We start from the raw sequence: 19,398 nt of genomic DNA, 5'->3' as shown, positions 1-19,398 counted from the left end.
CCCCCAAACTCACAAAATAAAAATAAAGTAAAACCTAATCTACCCATTGCCCTGAAAAGGGCATTTGTATGGGCATTGCCCTTAAAATGGCATTTAGCTCTTTTACTGCCCTTAAAAGGGCATTCAGCTCTTTTGCTGCCCATTAAAAATAAACAATGGCTATTCTAAAATTAAAAATCCACCCCAAAACGAATTTTTTTTTTTACACAAAATAACGAATTATCCAAAATAATAATAATTATTCCTATTCTAATACCCATTTAAAAAAAAAAAAAACACCCCAAAATAAAAAACCTAATCTAGAATAAACTACCATAAGGGCAGCAAAAGAGCTGTATGTCCTTTTCATGGTAATGGGTAGATTAGGTTTTTTAGATAGTTTTTTTATTTATTTTGGGGGTGGGGGTTTGTAATGTTAGTGGGTCTTTGTATTTTTTTCAGGTAAAAGAGCTGTTTAACTTAGGGCAAAGCCCTACAAAAGGCTATTGGTAGTTTATTATAGATAAGGTTTTTTATTTTGGGGTGTTTTTTTTAATTATTTTGGATAATTCGTTTGTTGTTTTGTGCAATGTTTTTTTTTTTCGTTTTGGGGTTTTTTTTTTTTTTTTTTAAATAATTTTTTATTGAGGTAACAAGTAATAACAGTAGAACAAACAATATGTCCAGGCACGTGTCAAAAATAATAGAAACACTTGCACATTTCTCATACAAGAAACAAATGCAGGCTAAAACATTGGTGTGATAATGAAACAATTATTCTCACGATATCTAACTCGTAGTGGTGCTATATATACATATGAATAGTAGAAAAGCAGTTGACATGCGTTATAGTCCCACTTCTACTACCCTGAAGAGAGAATGTAAAATAATATATAAGAAACATGGATGACTGGAACATATATCTATGGAACCTCAATTTTTATATTATATTATATAACTAATGATTCCTACCTCGAGATGAGAGGCACTTTATAAACTATGAATGATAGGAGGTAGGGAATTGGCTTTTATCCGACCTCTCAGAGGTCTGAGTGTATGGGGGGGGGGGGGGTATGCAGCGGGCAAGAGCCGCTCAAAATAAAGGGAAATGGAGGGCGGAGCCAGCCAGGATGGTGGAGAGATAAAGACTATAGGGCCATTAAACTTAATAGTTGGAAAGGCTCTAATTTAATATCAGTAAAATAGTCATACATATAAATTGACCAACAAACAATACAAGACATCTTAGCTAAATATTATGCTGGGGCTCATCTGAATGCAACACCTCTTAAGCCGATTCGGGTCACTCTAATCCTCTGATTAAGCCATGGGTAAATTCAGGCTAGGAGATGTAAAAGTAAGGGTAGTCTCCCGATAACAATGGGAATGGGGAGGATATTTAAATATATATGAAAAGCAGAGGACTGCTATATGAACCCCTCTCCTGGGGAGATGCCAGCTATCGGCGATGTGGGAAAAAGGAGAAGGGCTATGACCCGCAGGTAATAAATGCCGGTGGGAAAGGGAGGAGAGGGGTCCAATAGAGATAATAAGTGAAAATAACATGATAGTTGAGAAATAATATAAGGGTCGATGCGGCATGGATATAGCGTGAGCCTTATAAGGGATATTCCCCATATATGAATTACCAAAACTAAACATCATATATGTAACTTTAGACATAGGACTAAGGCATTAATAAGCTTGGAATAACTATAAGTAAGCTGATAATAGATGGAAATACCATGACAGTTGAGAAATAATATAAAGGGCAGTGTGGCGTGGATATAGTGTGAGCCTTATAAGGGATGTTTCCCATATGTGAATTGCCAAAACTAAACATCATATATGCAACTTTAGATATAGGACTAAGACATTAACATGCTTGGAATAACTATAAATGAGCTAAGTTGATGTAGTCCAGTACTAATACAGAGCCATAAAATAAATATAAACTTTGTGCCCCCAGTGCTCTTATTAGCTTGAGGCATATAAACAGAGACAGTAACCTAACTGTTAGTAAATAGGTATGGCCCTAGCTATCAAAAGTTTCAACTTCCAGTGTATATGTGTGAGATAAAAGTTTTAGCCAATATAGACACAATCCCTATAGAGCGTATGTGGAGGGACTAGTTAAAGCCTAAAAATGTTATATCCTGGGGCAGTATCTAAACTTATCTTTATAGGACTGTAATTTGGTCGTTGCAATTAGAACTCGATGAGCCATTTGGTAAAGGTGAACTAACATCAGTTATACAGACTTATTTAGAGATAAAGGGTTGGGGGGAGTAGATTTGTGAAAATTTTTGCCAGATTTTACCTGAATTGACGTTTTACATATAATATTCAGATATTGAGATTATTGATTCTGCAAAGAAGCAAAACCTGGAGTGGATTACTCACTAGGAAACCTAACAACAACTAGACAAACTAGTTGTAACTGAGAGTACAACAAAGTTATAAAGAGAGAGTAAATCCACTAGTGTCTAATAACACTATCACATCTACTGATATCATAAGGTTTTCCAAAAAAAATAGTGTTGAAAAATTGGTTCCCATTCATTCATACATTATAGTTTATTAGGCTAAGGAACTCACACTCATACAAGTAGCAAAAGCTGTGAATTAAAACCACTTGAACTCTGTGATTAGCATAATAGCCTTAAAGTTAATATGTCACTATTAGATATCCTCAATCCAAAAGATTTAAAGTTAACTAAGCCCTTACAATCCGAGGGCTGTTTTACTTTTACATATGCAATAAACGATATGAGGATATAGTATTAACTATTTGGTACATAATATATCACAAGAGTAAGCAAAGTTAAAAACGGACGATAGGAGAGACAAAGCTGCCCCTATCGTCCGTTTTTAACTTTGCTTACTCTTGTGATATATTATGTACCAAATAGTTAATACTATATCCTCATATCGTTTATTGCATATGTAAAAGTAAAACAGCCCTCGGATTGTAAGGGCTTAGTTAACTTTAAATCTTTTGGATTGAGGATATCTAATAGTGACATATTAACTTTAAGGCTATTATGCTAATCACAGAGTTCAAGTGGTTTTAATTCACAGCTTTTGCTACTTGTATGAGTGTGAGTTCCTTAGCCTAATAAACTATAATGTATGAATGAATGGGAACCAATTTTTCAACACTATTTTTTTTGGAAAACCTTATGATATCAGTAGATGTGATAGTGTTATTAGACACTAGTGGATTTACTCTCTCTTTATAACTTTGTTGTACTCTCAGTTACAACTAGTTTGTCTAGTTGTTATCAGTTATACAGAGTAGTAAAAATAACTTGAAACAGTTAATAAACAAGGAGAAGAACATAACAGCTAAGAAGCAACAACAATGAAATTACAGTACGTTACCCATCCTCCTTCTGTAAGTCTCTGGGTTCTAAATGTCCTGAGATATCAGACAAATCTGACATACGGTTAATGCTATGGTAAAAAGACAGAGATGTGGAGGGTAGGAGGTGAGAATCATATGGAATAGAAAATTTAGTGGGATTTGGTATCAATGTGGAGGGAAATACAGATTTGATCCTTGTCTCTGACAATTAAGAAACCGTAGGGGATGGTGAGGAGTCTCTCCTTGTAGAGTGAAAGCTGAAGGTTTGGGGCAATGGCCGCCAAGCGGGGTTGTGGCGTTGAGTTTCCTCGGATTTTCCTGGGTGCCAAAGGGTTGACTACTAGGTTGTAGAAGTTTCAGGGATTGTAGTATCTTGAGACCTTGTTCCGGGGTTGTTATAGTGTATGAAGAGTCATCGGAACAGGGAAGCCCATCTATACTTGATATTGTTTTTTGCGAAGACATTGGGTGATATGTTGAAAGAGCCATCTCCTAGATAAAGTGTGGGAGGATAAATCCGGGAAGATCTGTATATCTTGAAAAGGGTCTTTCAGATTTTTGTTCTGGAATGAAGCCCTGAGCAATCGCTCTTTAAATGTAAAGTAATGCAAGCAGACAATAACATCCCTAGCCGAGCCTGATGGGGAGTTTCTCTGCCTGAGAGCTCTGTGGGCACTGTCGATGAGGTTTTCTTGTGTTGTAGTGGGGCCTAAGAGCTCCGTAAAAAGAGCCTGAAGGTGTTTTGACAGGTCAGCAGGGCCAATATCCTCAGGGATACCTCTGATTCTGAGGTTATTACGGCGTGATCTGTCCTCTTGATCCGCTATCTTGGACTCTAGATCCATAATCATTTCAGCAAGGGACTGAGCAAAGGCAAGCAGATTGGAGTGATCTAAGTGTAGGTCTTCCTGTTTCTTTTCAAGAGACTCCGTTCTCTCGCCAAGTAAGGAGATGTCCCTCTTTAGTTCAGAGACAGAGGTCTTGAGCTCTTGTTTCAATGATGAATAGTGAGAGTCCATCTTGTTTGATAATTCCTTAATGGATTCGAGTATAGAAGAAAATGAGTGAGCTTTCCTCTCCGAGGAGTGAGATAAGGCTCTGGAGGGCTCTTTAGAAGATGTAATTGAATCTCTTGAGTCATCATCAGACATGTCCTGTTCAAATGAGTTCTTATTAGAGAAATGATCCGAAAGAGTCCGCTTTGGTAGGCCGCTATGTTTCTGTTTCTTCCTTTGTGAGTGGGCCATCGCCCTGATGAGCTGTGAAACTGAACCTCCTTGTCACACCGGGGTATTTTATGCTTTCAGAGCAGGTCCGGTGGATGTATAGTAGGGAGCCGGTCCCAGCAGATGCTGACAAGTGCAACGGCAAGGCAGGTCAGTGGAGCGGTCCATGTGTCAGTCACTGAGGTGTAAAGTGCTACTGCCGTGAAGCGGCGCTTCCAAAACAGCTCTCCGGGAGGACAGATGCAACCCCGCTCTCCACTCTAAGGCTGCAGTGCTCGTCGGGAGGTGAGCTAGACAGGGCTGAGGGGTATGAAGACCAATATAGGTAGTAGGGACTGGGAGAAAGAGATCGCTTGCCCAAATCCACTGACGCGGTCTTCCAGAGCCAGGCCGGAAGTTCAGAATTGCTCCGTATAGAGTTATGGCGTAGTAGGGAACTCACAGCAAAGTCTGTGAAATGGCACTTCTAGCCAACTTTTTGCTCTAAACACATAAAGGGAAGTGTTTACCTGGGAATTAGGAATAAGATGGTGCCAAAATAAAGAAAAAAAAAGTAGAATAAAGATGATAAAATAAACTTGGTCTGCAGAGCTCTAGTATAATGTGACCACCAGATAGCGTGGCTAACTCCGCCCCCGGGTTTTTATTTTTAAATTAGGGGTTGGGCATTTTATAAAAGAGCTGAATGCCCTCTTAAGGGCAGGAAAAAAGAGCTGAATGCCCTTTTAAGGGCAATGCCCATACAAATCCCCTTTTCAGGGCAATGGGTAGATTAGGTTTTACTTTATTTTTATTTTGTGTGTTTGGGGGGTGGGGGTTTGTATACTGTTAGGGGGTGTTTGTTTTTCTTTTGTAGTAAAAGAGCTGTTATCTTTAGGGCAATTCCCTACAAAAGGCCATTTAAGGACCCTTGGTAGTTTAATATAGATTAGGGTTTTTTATTTTGGGGTTGTTTTTTTTGTTGTTTTTTTTTTAAAGGGTATTAGAATAGGAATAATTTTTATTGTTTTGGATAATTTTGTTTGCTATTTTTTTGTAATGGTAGGTTTTAGTGTAAGGCAGCTTAGGTTTTATTTCACAGGTAAGTTTGTATTTATTTTAACTAGGTAGTTAGTAAATAGTTTATAACTATTTACTAACTAGTCTACCTAGTTAAAATAAATACAAACTTACCTGTGAAATAAAAATAAAACCTAAGCTAGCTACAATATAACTATTAGTTATATTGTAGATAGCTTAGGTTTTATTTTATAGGTAAGTATTTAGTTTTAAATAGGTATTATTTAGTTGATAATTGTAACTTTAATTTAGCTCTATTTTAATTTGTTAAAGTTATGGGGTGTTAGGTTTAGGGGTTAATAGTTTAATTTAAGTTGTTGCGATGTGGGGGGCTGGCGGTTTAGGGGTTAATAGGTTTATTTAGTGGTAGTGATGTGGGAGGCCAGAGGTTTAGGGGTTAATAGCTTTATTTAGTGGTGGCAATGTCGGGAAGCGGCGGAATAGGGGTTAATAAATGTATTATAGTGTGGGCGATGTTGGGGTGCAAGGGAATAGGGGTTAATAACTTTAGTATAGTGGCAGCGATATCAGGAGCATCAGATTAGGGGTTAACAGATTTATTTAGGTGGTGGCGATATCGGGAGCGTCAGATTAGGGGTTAATAACATTATGTAGGATTCGGCGATGTCAGGGCTGCCGATTAGTGGTGTTTAGATGTGGGGTTTATGTTAGGTTGTTTTTTCCCCATAGACATCAATAGGGCTGCGTTACGGAGCTTTTCATTCCGCGATCGCAGGTGTTAGGTTTTTTTCTAACCCGCTCTCCCCATTGATGTCTATGGGGAAAGCGTGCACAAGCACGTCAAAACAGTTTATATATACAGTATGTCTAGGCACAAAATCAATCCTTTATAAAATAAAAAGTTTTGAAATAATGTGAAAATAAAACCTAAGAGGCCAGTTTTGTGGTTTCTGAAGTCCTGTATGAGTAGTCATAATACCAGTTAATTAGTTAATTTGAACTTGTAATATGAGCGCTAGTTTCTGTCTTGTGCTTGTCATAGAAAGTATAGGGAGCAGAATTTATTATTCGCTCGCACAAGTGAACTTGCAACAATATTCCCTGTTTATAGTACAGATTCTAGCGGTAAAATTATCAATAGTGATAATGATTTCACTACACGTAATCTAGGCCCTCATTTTTATAAAAAAAAGCTGCTTTAGCCTTTTTTACGTCTTTTTATATTTTATATTGGAGCTATACAACCCTAGCAAGCTATTGGCTTTTATGTCACAGTGAGGCGGGATCTTTTTCCGCTCACTAGTTCACTAAGTTATAGACTTCACCTACTTTAAAAAAGATTTCAGGAAACAATCCAACATGGCTCTTCTCCATAATCTATAGGACTGGACAATACTCGAGTTAACGATGCAGCCCGTTGAGCCAACTAGCAGTGGCAGCCGCACAACCTCAACTTGCAGCTCCTGTGCAGCACTTTACCTATGTGTTTAACTCATAAATGCATCAAAGTTCTGTGTTGAGTAGTGAAAAAAGAACCTGCTGTAATGAATTACAGTATGTAATGTTTCCACTACAATGTCCCTTTGAGTTATATACATACAGAGAGAAGTGCACTCACAGGAACGGACAACCAGCTCAATACCATTGTTAGCCTGTTCTATGGCGATTTACCACCTGGGCGCAGCTTCTTTTTAGCCCAGTAATGTTTTTCACAGAGTAGAACTCTCCTGTAGTATATCAGTCTGATCCAGTCTATTACGGTCAGTCCAGCACCGAAATACCAGGCAATTCCTCTCTGAACAAGGAACACAGCAACCCCAGACAATCGTTTCGGCCTTCATTGGGTCTCGTCAGTGAGGTGTAGCCATATTCCTCTAAGCACACTGAGCAAGGAGTCCACGTCTGGTTTCCCCTTTATCCTATAGGGAAACTAAATACACACAGAAAGAAGTGCACTCACAGGAACGAACAACTCGCTCAATACCATTGTTAGCCTGTTCCATGGTGATTTACCACCTGGGTGGAGCTTTTTAGCCCAGTAATGCTTTTCACAAAGTAGAACTCTCCTGTAGTATATCAGTCTGATCCCGCCTATTACGGTCAGTCCAGCGCTGAAATACCAAGCAATTCCTCTCTTTGAATTACATAGCCATTAATCTCCTGTGTTTAGCTCAGGAGTATTGTATCTCATTTATCTATGTGTTTAACCAACTTGCAGCAAGTTTTTTTTTATAGTTTTTTAGGTTTAGTTCACGACAAACATACAATGCGTTTCAGTGAAATCCATACACAGAAATTACTTCCAGTTATATGTACAATATAAGTTCAACAGGATATACTGTACATAACATTTTATTGTGTTTGCCTAATAAACTGTATGCCGTCCAAGTGATATCTGAGACCACTTTTGGACCTCTCTGTGCTACAGTAAATTGGTTTGGAATAACAAAATAATATGTTAAACTTGGAATATATCCTTTTAAAGGTTGATTAAGTCCAGGAGCTCCTCTCAAATGCGTCCTGCCGCAGCAGCTATCAGCTCCGCCCCCCCAAAAAAATTAAAATTGAATACACTCCTTCACATTCCTCATTCCTTAAACTCATATTAGATAGAATTTCCATCTATTCTATAGCCTCCTCTAACTGTAGGGAGGATATTTAATTTTAGTCCCTCCCCCAAGGAAACATTTTTGAGGATGCAATGTAAGTAGCCTCTAAGTTTCATCTGTCACAACTGTATTTGGAACCTAAAATCCCTATTTTCTCATTTTAGATCATTATGACAATATAAGTACCTCACTTCCATGGGCTTCTACACCTCACATTACTCAACTCAAAGAAGACAACATGAGTCAAAGTATAATATTCAGCAGTGAAACCTCAACAGCCTGGAAGGAACCACCACCTAAAGATAATTTTTCCGACCCATGGGGCAATGGTGAGACCATCGGTGTGCCCACAACTCTAGCAACAAAAGAAGAACCTTGGTCTGCTAAGTTTGGTAATTATTTTCTTCTTCTTTTTTTTTTTTTTTTTTTTTTTTTATATACATTTTTAGAAAGTCTGTATAACCTAACCAGTAGCATAGAAATGAAAAGGAAAAAAAATAAAAAACATTTCCATATAGAATCCTATCAGATACTTTTGCTATTAACGCTCAAGTTACTTAATTTACATTATTAAAACAACAAATCCAAATAAAAAAACGGATTTTATAAACGGTGCCGTTACATTTTAATATGAGAGAGGAGAAACTATACAGGAAGAGAAAATAATATCCCACATGTATCCTGGCATTAGAAAAAAAAAATGAAAGGGGCATTGTACTGTAATCATTTCTCTATGATGTTCCCTTTGATCCATTTTACCTGCTAGGGTGTGTTAATGTGTTTAGAAATAGCTCATTTACCTTTATTTTTAATTTGAAATAGCTGCCTTTGACTTCTGAACATGCTACCTAGACTGAACATTTCAGTGCTGCGGTATTAGCTATAAAAAAGCTATGTAAACAAAAACCTACAGCAGCGGAGGTGTGTGAGAGAGACCATCCTATTTTAAATGGTGTTCCTGCCGCTGCTTTACATAGTAGATAAGGTTGAAAAAAGACTGAAGTCCATCGAGTTCAACCTATACAAATCTAAAATACTTACAAAAAGCTCCAGTTAAGCTTAAATAACCCCATTAAAATGTGACCCATTTAATACTAGCAATCATATCCATGAATTTTGTTTATATACAGAAATTTATCCAGACTATTTTTAAATGTATCTATGGTATTGGCATTCACTACCTCCTTTGGTAATGAGTTCCATAATTTTATTGCTCTTACAGTGAAAAAACGTTTCCGTTGCAGGAGATTAAATCTCCTTTCCTCCAACCTTAAATTATGACCTCTTGTCAGAAACAATTTTCTTGGAATAAACAGAGCTTCTGCCATCTCTGTATATGGGCCTTGAATATATTTATATAAAGTAATCATGTCACCTCTCAAGCGCCTTTTTTCTAAAGAGAACAGACCCAGTTTGGCTAGCCTCTCCTCATAGGTTAATTTCTCCAATCCCCTTATTAGCTTTGTGGCCCTTCTCTGAACTTTTTCTAGTTCTGCAATATCTTTTTTAGCAATCGGTCCCCAGAACTGCACTCCAAACTCAAGGTGAGGTCTTACCAGGGCTTTATATAATGACAGAATTATGCTTTCCTCCCTTGAATCAATGCCTCTTTTAATACATGCTAGTATCTTATTAGCCTTTGAAGCCGCTACCCTGCATTGTGCACTCATCTTTAGCTTGTTATCTATTACTACTCCCAAATCCCTTTCCTCCTGTGTTTGGATAAGTCTTGTCCCATTTAAAAAATACGTAGCCTGCTTATTTTTACTTCCAAAATGTAGAACCTTGCATTTTTCCGTATTAAATCTCATTTTCCATTCACTTGCCCATAGTTCTAATTTTATCAAATCCCTTTGTAAAGAGAGTTCGTCCTGCTCTGACCTAATGACCTTACTTAACTTAGTATCATCTGCAAAAATAGAGATGTCGCTATTTAATCCTTGCTCCAAGTCATTTATAAAAATATTAAAAAGATCAGGGCCCAGTACTGATCCCTGGGGACGTCTGTCTTGACTTGTGTATTGTCCCAGAACGTCATGTTTTATGCTTAAACGAGGGGTCTTGACGTCTGTAGCTGCTAAGGGAGCTGAGAAAGAGGGGTTTATATCACTTCCCCCATCCAGCTCCTCTGCAGCTGCAGTGGCTTCACCCCTTGGTGACATCCTTACAAGTTTGTGGTGATGTCATGGCTCCCCCATTGAAGGCTTGGGAGTGATGATCACTAAGCCACCAACTATCCTGTACTGTAGTGCGGGGGACGATGAAAACCGCTTCTGATCGGCAACCCCCCCCCTTGCATGACGAGAACAGTATGCACGCAGGTCACAAAGTGCATGACAACAATGTCTCACTATGAGCATCGAACCCGGTTAAAGGGACAGTAAAGTTATAATAGAATGTTCATGACTCATACAGTTTGTTTTATTATCCAATTTGCTTTGTTCTCATAGTATGTTTTGTTGAAAAGAAAACCTAGGTCGGCTGAAAAGACACGTGCATGCTCCTGAGCTCACCTAGGATTTTTCTTTAACAAAGGAGACCAAGAGAACTAAGCAAAATTGATAACAGAAGTAGATTGGAAAGTTGTATATAATTCCATGCTCCATCAAATCTATTTAAATTTGCTTTGACTTTACTGTCCCTTTTATAATATAAATCAATTTAGCAATTCATCATAGGTTTGCTACCTATCCGGGAATGACCTAGACAGTTCTGGTTTCCATTTGTGTATCCGGGTTTGAAGCTGAGTTAGGCCTGGACCGAACAGGGTTTGGTGGGAAACAGCCACAGCCAAAAGGTGACATTGTGCATCTGCTTCATACTGCACATGCCTACAGTTATTTCTCTCTTGCATGAGTGTGGGAGTGTGTCTGTGTGTGTAAGTGTCTTTGTGTGTGAGAGTGTGTCTTTGTGTGAGTTTGTGTGTGAAAGAGTGAGTAAATTTGTGTGTGGGAAAGAGTGTGTGTATTAGTGTGTGGGAGAGAGTGTGTGTGTGTGGGAGAGAGTGTGTGTATTAGTGTGTGGGAGAGTGTGTGTGTGTGTGTGAGAAAGTGTGTGTATTAGTGTGCGGTAGAGAGTGTGTGTGCTAGTTTGTGAGAGAGAGTGTGTGTATTAGTTTGTGGGAGAGAATGTGTGTATTACTGTGTGGGATAGAGTATGTGTTTGTGTGAGAGAGTGTGTGTATTAGTGTGTGGGAAAGAGTGTGCGTATTAGTGTGTGGGAGAGAGTGTGTATTAGTGTGTTGGAGAGAGTGTTTGTATTAGTGTGTGGGAGAGAGTGTGTGTATTAGTGTGTGGGAAAGAGTGTGAGTATTAGTGTGTGGGAGAGAGTGTGTGTATTAGTGTGTGGGAGAGAGTGTGTGTATTAGTGTGTGTATTAGTGTGTGGGAGAGAGTGTGTGTATTAGTGTGTGGGAAAGAGTGTGAGTATTAGTGTGTGGGAGAGAGTGTTTGTATTAGTGTGTGGGAGAGAGTGTGTGTTAGTGTGTGGGAGAGAGTGTGTGTGTTAGTGTGTGGGAGAGAGTGTGTGTGTTAGTGTGTGGGAGAGAGTGTGTGTATGAGAGTGTGTGTATTAGTGTGTGGGAAAGAGTGTGCGTATTAGTGTGTGGGAGAGAGTGTGTGTTAGTGTGTGGGAGAGAGTGTGTGTGTATTGGTGTGTGGGAGAGTGTGTGTGTGTGTTAGTGTGTGGGAGAGAGTGTTTGTATTGGTGTGTGGGAGAGAGTGTATGTGTGTTAGTGTGTGTGTATTAGTGTGTGGGAGAGAGTGTGTGTGTATTAGTGTGTGGGAGAGAGTGTGTGTATTAGTCTGTGGGAAAGAGTGTGTGTATTAGTGTGTGGGAAAGAGTGTGAGTATTAGTGTGTGGGAGAGAGTGTGTGTTAGTGTGTGGGAGAGAGTGTGTGTGTTAGTGTGTGGGAGAGAGTGTGTGTGAGAGAGTGTGTGTGTTAGTGTGTGGGAGAGAGTGTGTGTATTAGTGTGTGTATGAGAGTGAGTAAATTTGTGTGTGGGAAAGAGTGTGTGTATTAGTGTGTGGGAGAGAGTGTGTGTGTTAGTGTGTGGGAGAGAGTGTGTGTGTGGAAGAGAGTGTGTGTATTAGTGTGTGGGAGAGTGTGTGTGTGTGAGAGAAAGTGTGTGTATTAGTGCGCGGTTGAGAGTGTGTGTGCTAGTTTGTGGGAGAGAGTGTGTGTATTAGTTTAGTGTGTGGGAGAGAGTGTGTGTATTACTGTGTGGGATAGAGTATGTGTTTGTGTGAGAGAGTGTGTGTATTAGTGTGTGGGAAAGAGTGTGCGTATTAGTGTGTGGGAGAGAGTGTGTATTAGTGTGTTGGAGAGAGTGTTTGTATTAGTGTGTGGGAGAGAGTGTGTGTATTAGTGTGTGGGAAAGAGTGTGAGTATTAGTGTGTGGGAGAGAGTGTGTGTATTAGTGTGTGGGAGAGAGTGTGTGTATTAGTGTGTGGGAGAGAGTGTGTGTATTAGTGTGTGGGAGAGAGTGTGAGTATTAGTGTGTGGGAGAGAGTGTGTGTATTAGTGTGTGGGAGAGAGTGTGTTTGTTAGTGTGTGGGAGAGAGTGTGTTTGTTAGTGTGTGGGAGAGAGAGTGTGTTTGTTAGTGTGTGGGAGAGAGTGTGTGTATTAGTGTGTGGGAGAGAGTGTGTGTATTAGTGTGTGGGAGAGAGTGTGTGTATTAGTGTGTGGGATAGAGTGTGCGTATTAGTGTGTGGGAGAGAGTGTGCGTATTAGTGTGTGGGAGAGAGTGTGCGTATTAGTGTGTGGGAGAGAGTGTGCGTATTAGTGTGTGGGAGAGAGTGTGCGTATTAGTGTGTGGGAGAGATTGTGCGTATTAGTGTGTGGGAGAGAGTGTGTGTGTGTTAGTGTGTGGGAGTGTGTGTGTATTAGTGTGTGGGAGAGAGTGTGTGTTAATTAGTGTGTGGGAGAGAGTGTGTGTGTATTAGTGTGTGGGAGAGAGTGTGTGTATATGAGTGTGTGGGAGAGAGTGTGTGTGTATTAGTGTGTGGGAGAGAGTGTGTGTGTGTATTAGTGTGTGGGAGAGAGTGTGTGTGTATTAGTGTGTGGGAGAGTGTGTGTGTGTATTAGTGTGTGGTAGAGAGTATGTGTGTATTAGTGTGTGGGAGAGAGTGTGTGTGTATTAGTGTGTGGGAAAGAGTGTGAGTATTAGTGTGTGGGAGAGAGTGTTTGTATTAGTGTGTGGGAGAGAGTGTTTGTATTAGTGTGTGGGAGAGAGTGTGTGTGTTAGTGTGTGGGAGAGTGTGTGTGTGTTAGTGTGTGGGAGAGTGTGTGTGTTAGTGTGTGGGAGAGAGTGTGTGTGTTAGTGTGTGGGAGAGAGTGTGTGTGTTAGTGTGTGGGAGAGAGTGTGTGTATTAGTGTGTGTATGAGAGTGAGTAAATTTGTGTGTGGGAAAGAGTGTGTGTATTAGTGTGTGGGAGAGAGTGTGTGTATTAGTGTGTGGGAGAGAGTGTGCGTATTAGTGTGTGGGAGAGAGTGTGCGTATTAGTGTGTGGGAGAGAGTGTGCGTATTAGTGTGTGGGAGAGAGTGTGCGTATTAGTGTGTGGGAGAGTGTGTGTGTGGGAGTGTGTGTGTATTAGTGTGTGGGAGAGAGTGTGTGTGTATTAGTGTGTGGGAGAGAGTGTGTGTATTAGTGTGTGTTAGTGTGTGGGAGAGAGTGTGTGTTAATTAGTGTGTGGGAGAGAGTGTGTGTGTATTAGTGTGTGGGAGAGAGTGTGTGTATATTAGTGTGTGGGAGAGAGTGTGTGTGTGTATTAGTGTGTGGGAGAGAGTGTGTATATTAGTGTGTGGGAGAGAGTGTGTGTGTATTAGTGTGTGGGAGAGAGTGTGTGTGTATTAGTGTGTGGGAGAGAGTGTGTGTGTGTATTAGTGTGTGGGAGAGAGTGTGTGTGTATTAGTGTGTGGGAGAGAGTGTGTGTGTATTAGTGTGTGGGAGAGAGTGTGTGTATATTAGTGTGTGTGAGAGAGTGTGTGTATTAGTGTGTGGGAGAGAGTGTGTATTAGTGTGTGTGTTAGTGTGTGGGGGAGTGTGTGTGTTAGTGTGTGGGGGAGTGTGTGTGTTAGTGTGTGGGGGAGAGTGTGTGTATTGGAGTGTGAGAGAGAGTATGTGTGTGTGAGAGAGTGTGTGTATTAGTGTGTGGGAGAAAGTGTGTGTTAGTGTATGGGAGAGAGTGTGTGTGTTAGTGTGTGGGAGAAAGTGTGTGTTAGTGTATGGGAGAGAGTGTGTGTGTTAGTGTAGGAAAAAGAGCATAGATTATAAAACAGGAGAGTGTTGTGAAATACAAGCATAATAAAGGCGCATATTACACAAATGCTGCATCACCTTTAAAGGGACAGGACAGACAAAAATAAACTTCCATGATTTATACAGTTTTATACAGCTTTCTAGTTTACCTCTCTTATTTCATCTGCAGCAATGCACTACCGGGAGCTAGCTGAACACATTAGGTGAGAAGAGGCACCAACCATCAATCAGCAGCTAGCTCCCGGTAGTGCATTGCTGCTCTTGAGCTTACCTAGGTATGCTTTCAACAAAGGATAACAAGACAACAAAGAACATTAAATAATATAAGTACAGTACATTTGAGAGCTGTTTAAAATGGCAAACTCTATCTGAATCATGAAAGTTTCATTTTGAATTTACCGTCCCTTTACATAACCATTTGTTATACGTTTTGATAATGAGACAGGAAATGGAAAATGAGTATCATAGCCCTTTAATTTTTTCAATAACATAGTTTAATTTTATTATTCTTTTTAAAAACACTTTTTTTTACTTTACTCCATAACTTTTTTTCCCACTGTGCTCTTTAGATCTTTTGGATTCCAGTGTTGATATTTTTGGTCAGCCTCCTTTAATCGCACCGAAAGATCCTTCAGCCAGTTCAACAAGTCCGCTAGGTAAGTTAGCTTATTCCTATCTTGCACGAGTATCTAACATCCTGTGTCTGATAGTTACATTATAGTATTGCATTAAAGGGACGGTATACACCTTAGTCATCTTAAAGTCTTACCTTAGATTAAGCTGCAAATAGCATCATGCAGCAGGAACAGTAAAAAAGTTATTTTAAAATGAATAGTGTTTCTGGCCAGTTTGAAATGGCTGACAAGTTCTGCCCACTTATGACATCATGTTCTGGGCTGCATATTGCTTCCAATCACAAAAGACTCACTAGTTGGATTCAACAGACTATCAATGCTATTCAGCAGAGTGCATAGATGCACCCCAGATCGTGATGTCATCAGTGGGTGGAGCTTGGCAGCAGTGGCCAGAAACACTATTAATTTTAAAATAACTTTTTTACTGTCCCTGCTGCAAGATATAGAAAGGAGTGGAGGACGCTATTTGCAGCTTAATCTAAAGCAGTGTTTTTCAGCCAGTGTGCCGTGAGAGATCCTCAGGTGTGCCGCGGCAGACTGACAACAGTGTGACATGTTTTTTAAACTTTGCTTGTTTTTTACTCCCAGTGCAGGGGTAGTTTGTAGAAGGCATGGCATAACAGCACAATACATACAGTATGTGTGTGTGTGTGTGTTTGTATGTGTATATATATATGCTGTATTAGGCTACAATGTGTGATTTTTTTTAAATTTTGGGATGGTGGTGTGCCACAGGATGTTTTAATGTAAAAAAGTGTGCCACGGCAAAAAAAAAGGTTAAAAATCACTGATCTAAAGTAAGACTTTAAGATGACTAAGGTGTAGACTGTCCCTTTAAATATTTATTTCTATTTCAGAACTTGATTTTCAAGATGATTTTACACAAAGCAAAAAACAAACGCTAGATGCTCTTGATTTAACTGGTCTTGAAGAAGCTCTTCCTGATTCGAGTGCAAAGCTTCGTAGTCGTACACCAGACCTATTTCTGGAGCCAGCTGCTCGGACGCTGGTAAACCTCGATTCACTTTTCTCAACTCCAGGTTCTATTAAAAGCAAAAACCCTTTTAACGCAGGTGAGTTCTTCAGAGTGACACCAGAAACGTATATTTTGGCTACAGTACTGTACATTTATATAGCGGTTTAATAGTTACAAATCACATTAAAGGTGGCAAAGCCATTTTTTTTAATTTACAGATCAGAAACTATTTACGTAACATCTGCCTAGAAAATAGATTACAATTGGAGCACAAAAATGTTAGCTCTATATTGTTTGAGCATCATCTATACAGCTTCCATTTTTACACATTTTCTTTACCCTTTTTCAGCCCCACCCCTTATTATATACCATATGTCTTTAATTCTGCCATAAAACTTTTTTTTTTTCATTAATAAACCTTTGTTTTTTTTAAGTATTAACTCTAAATTCTTTATTTCTATGTAAAAATGAAAAAAAAAAAGTTAAATTAGCAAATGATAATCCTTTACTTAAAGGGACACTGAACCCCAAAAAAATATTTCGTGAGTCAAGATAGAGCATGCAATTTTAAGCAACTTTCTAATTTATTCCTATTATCAATGTTTCTTCGTTCTCTTGCTATCTTTATATAAAAAAAGAAGGCATCTAAGCTTTTTTTCTTGGTTCAGAACTCTGGACAGAAGTTTTTGATTGGTGGATGAATTTATCCACCAATCAGCAAGGACAACCTAGGTTGTTCGCCAAAAATGGGCCGGCATCTAAACTTAAATTCTTGCATTTCAAATAAAGATTCCAAGAGATTGAAGAAAAATTGATAATAGGAGTAAATTAGAAAGTTGCTTAAAATGTCATGCTCTATCTGAATCACAAAAGAAAAAATTAAAGATATCAATTAAAGATAGATGTTTACGTGGCCATATACATAACAGCCAATGACTGTACAGCATGTAGATGTATCAGGGTTTTTCATTCCACTCCAGCCTCTCTAGGGTTAATGGAAACAGAGTTAAATTACAGGAGAAGCAGGCAAAATAAATAATGAAAGTGCATTACAAAGTTTTTAATTATGCGTAAATAAACATTACATAGGAAATATCATTTTGAATTTAATACGCTTCAGAGATGAAAAATGTGCTTCATACTTTTTTTCCCATTTTTATAAGGCTTTGCACCAGACTACTTGGGTGGATCATTTCATATTTTAATCCGGCTTTTCCTTTTTTCAGGGCTCAGTGCGCCATCACCCAATAACCCATTCCAACTTGGGGACCAAAAGCCGTCTCTAAACCAACTGAGGGCAACTTCTCCTGCTCCTGTAACCACAGGGGCACCAATTACCTCTCTAAGGACCATTTCTCCAGTGCCGCCTTTTTCTATGCCAGGACTTAATTCATTACAGGCTTTCCCACAAGCCCAAGGCTTTGCTATGCCTCCCGGTTTGTCACTTCCACTGCCACTTCAGAGTGTTTCCCCTGTAATGGGCTTTCAGCCCACCATGAATTCTTCATTTAACCAAATACCAATTGTAAACCAACTCTCCCAGCCTTTTGTGCCTCTCACCAACCCTCTCCAACAATCTGATGTATCCTCTCAGGCTGTGACTAATCCTTTTCTCTGAAACATAAAAATGAACAGTAGACGACATCTGATTGGCTGAGGAACTGAGTCAAAGTTTTGGAAGTTGCTGCCCAGACGCCTTTTTTTGTTAGAATGACATCTTCTCATTGAATTATGGTGCAACACAGATATAAGTGCTCATTATAGGTTGACAGTAACATTTACTAAATTAATTTAATTACAACCTCTAAACCAGAAAGATTTGTGTTTTCAAAGGCAACTGTACTGCTTTGGCTTTATTTACAGATTTTAAATGAATTTGTTTTTTCCCCCCAGTTCTTTAGAGTTTTGTTATTCTTTATAACGAGAATCATTATGAATTTGGGTCACTGCTAAGTGGCACTCAACATTTTAAGCCTCTAAGATTTAGGAGAAACAAGGATCACCTAGCTAATTGCTGTTGGCAGAAGCGTTCATTAGCAATATTGCTGAGTCAGGTTTCAGTCGACTGAAAGCTACATCCTGACACTGTCATGGCTTTTTGGCAATTAGCATTGCTCATTTACATAAAAATGCGATCAGGTGGACAGCCAGCTAGAACAAAGTTTAATAAGACATGCGATTAAGTTTTATTCTACCCTTTTTAGCTTGTCCTCTAGCGGTGCTGGAAAATGTATGACTTTCACACCAACACTGCCAATTTCTATAATTAGGGAATTTGCATCTATCTATCTATCTATCTATCATCTATCTATCTATCTATCTATCTATCTATCTATCTATCTATCTATCTATCTATCTATCTGTCTGTCTGTCCATCTGTCTATCTATTTGACTATATTATCTATCTATCTATCTATCTATCTATCTATCTGACTATATTATCTATATATCTGTCTGTCCATCTGTCTATCTATTTGACTATATTATCTATCTGACTATATTATCTATCTATCTATCTATCTATCTATCTATCTATCTATCTGTCTGTCTGTCTATATTATCTATCTATATTTCTATCTGTCTTCTGTCTGTCTGTCTATCTATCCACCTATCTATTTACAGCCTGAGTAAGTAACATGTTACACGGATCATTACCTTACCAGTGCATTAAACAAACATTCTGAACATCAGTAAATAATACAGATCTAATATCCATTTGTACTGCATGTGCTCTGTCAATAACTAACATTTCTTGTAACATTGCAGATATAAGTGAATTCCTGTCTGCAGGCAGAATGTAACTCACGTATCAGATCTATAAATATGAAGCGGATACTCATTTAGCACCTGATTACAGCTGTTTTGTAAAGTCTTTCATACCCTTCCATTTGCTCTGACTACTGTTACCCTGCAAATTACACTCCCCTTTGTTAAAATGTCGCCTGAAACTGATGCCTATATGAATAGGTGTAATCACCTAGAGCTGACTGCGGTATTCAATAGCTTCATTCATTTTAAACATTTTTCTAACTAGCTTGAATGGAATGGGAGAATTATTCATCTTCTCAGGCTGATTTCATTTGGGACTTTATGAAATAAATTTCCCCTATTGATAGGTAGACAATTGAGTGAATGACAGAAAAACAAGTAGCCAGACAGAAAGATAAACAGGAAAATATAGATAGATAAAAAGATAGGTAGATAGATATACACAGACAGCTAGGTATATAGATAAGTTATAGATAAAAATGATTGATTGATTAATAGACAGACAGAAATACAGACAGATGCTCACACATATAGATAGATATAGACAGATAGACAT

The 19,398-nt window shown here is 38.8% G+C and overlaps 1 protein-coding gene across 3 annotated transcripts in view; it reads left to right on the top strand.

The window, feature by feature from the left end:
* Positions 1–17,965, top strand: part of EPN3 (epsin 3) — an 85,376-nt gene extending 67,411 nt beyond the window's left edge. For all 3 annotated transcript variants that reach the window (XM_053708790.1, XM_053708782.1, XM_053708799.1), the window contains exons 7-10: positions 8,366–8,593; positions 15,032–15,118; positions 15,955–16,170; positions 17,300–17,965. In XM_053708790.1, the coding sequence (XP_053564765.1) occupies positions 8,366–8,593; positions 15,032–15,118; positions 15,955–16,170; positions 17,300–17,691 (923 nt within the window). In that variant the 3' untranslated portion in view covers positions 17,692–17,965. The remainder of the gene's footprint in view (positions 1–8,365; positions 8,594–15,031; positions 15,119–15,954; positions 16,171–17,299) is intronic.
* Positions 17,966–19,398: the final 1,433 nt, after the last annotated feature.

The sequence above is a fragment of the Bombina bombina genome, chromosome 1 (genome assembly GCF_027579735.1).
Source record: "Bombina bombina isolate aBomBom1 chromosome 1, aBomBom1.pri, whole genome shotgun sequence".
Taxonomy (NCBI): domain Eukaryota; kingdom Metazoa; phylum Chordata; class Amphibia; order Anura; family Bombinatoridae; genus Bombina; species Bombina bombina.
This window is presented reverse-complemented; position numbering and strand designations above follow the sequence as displayed.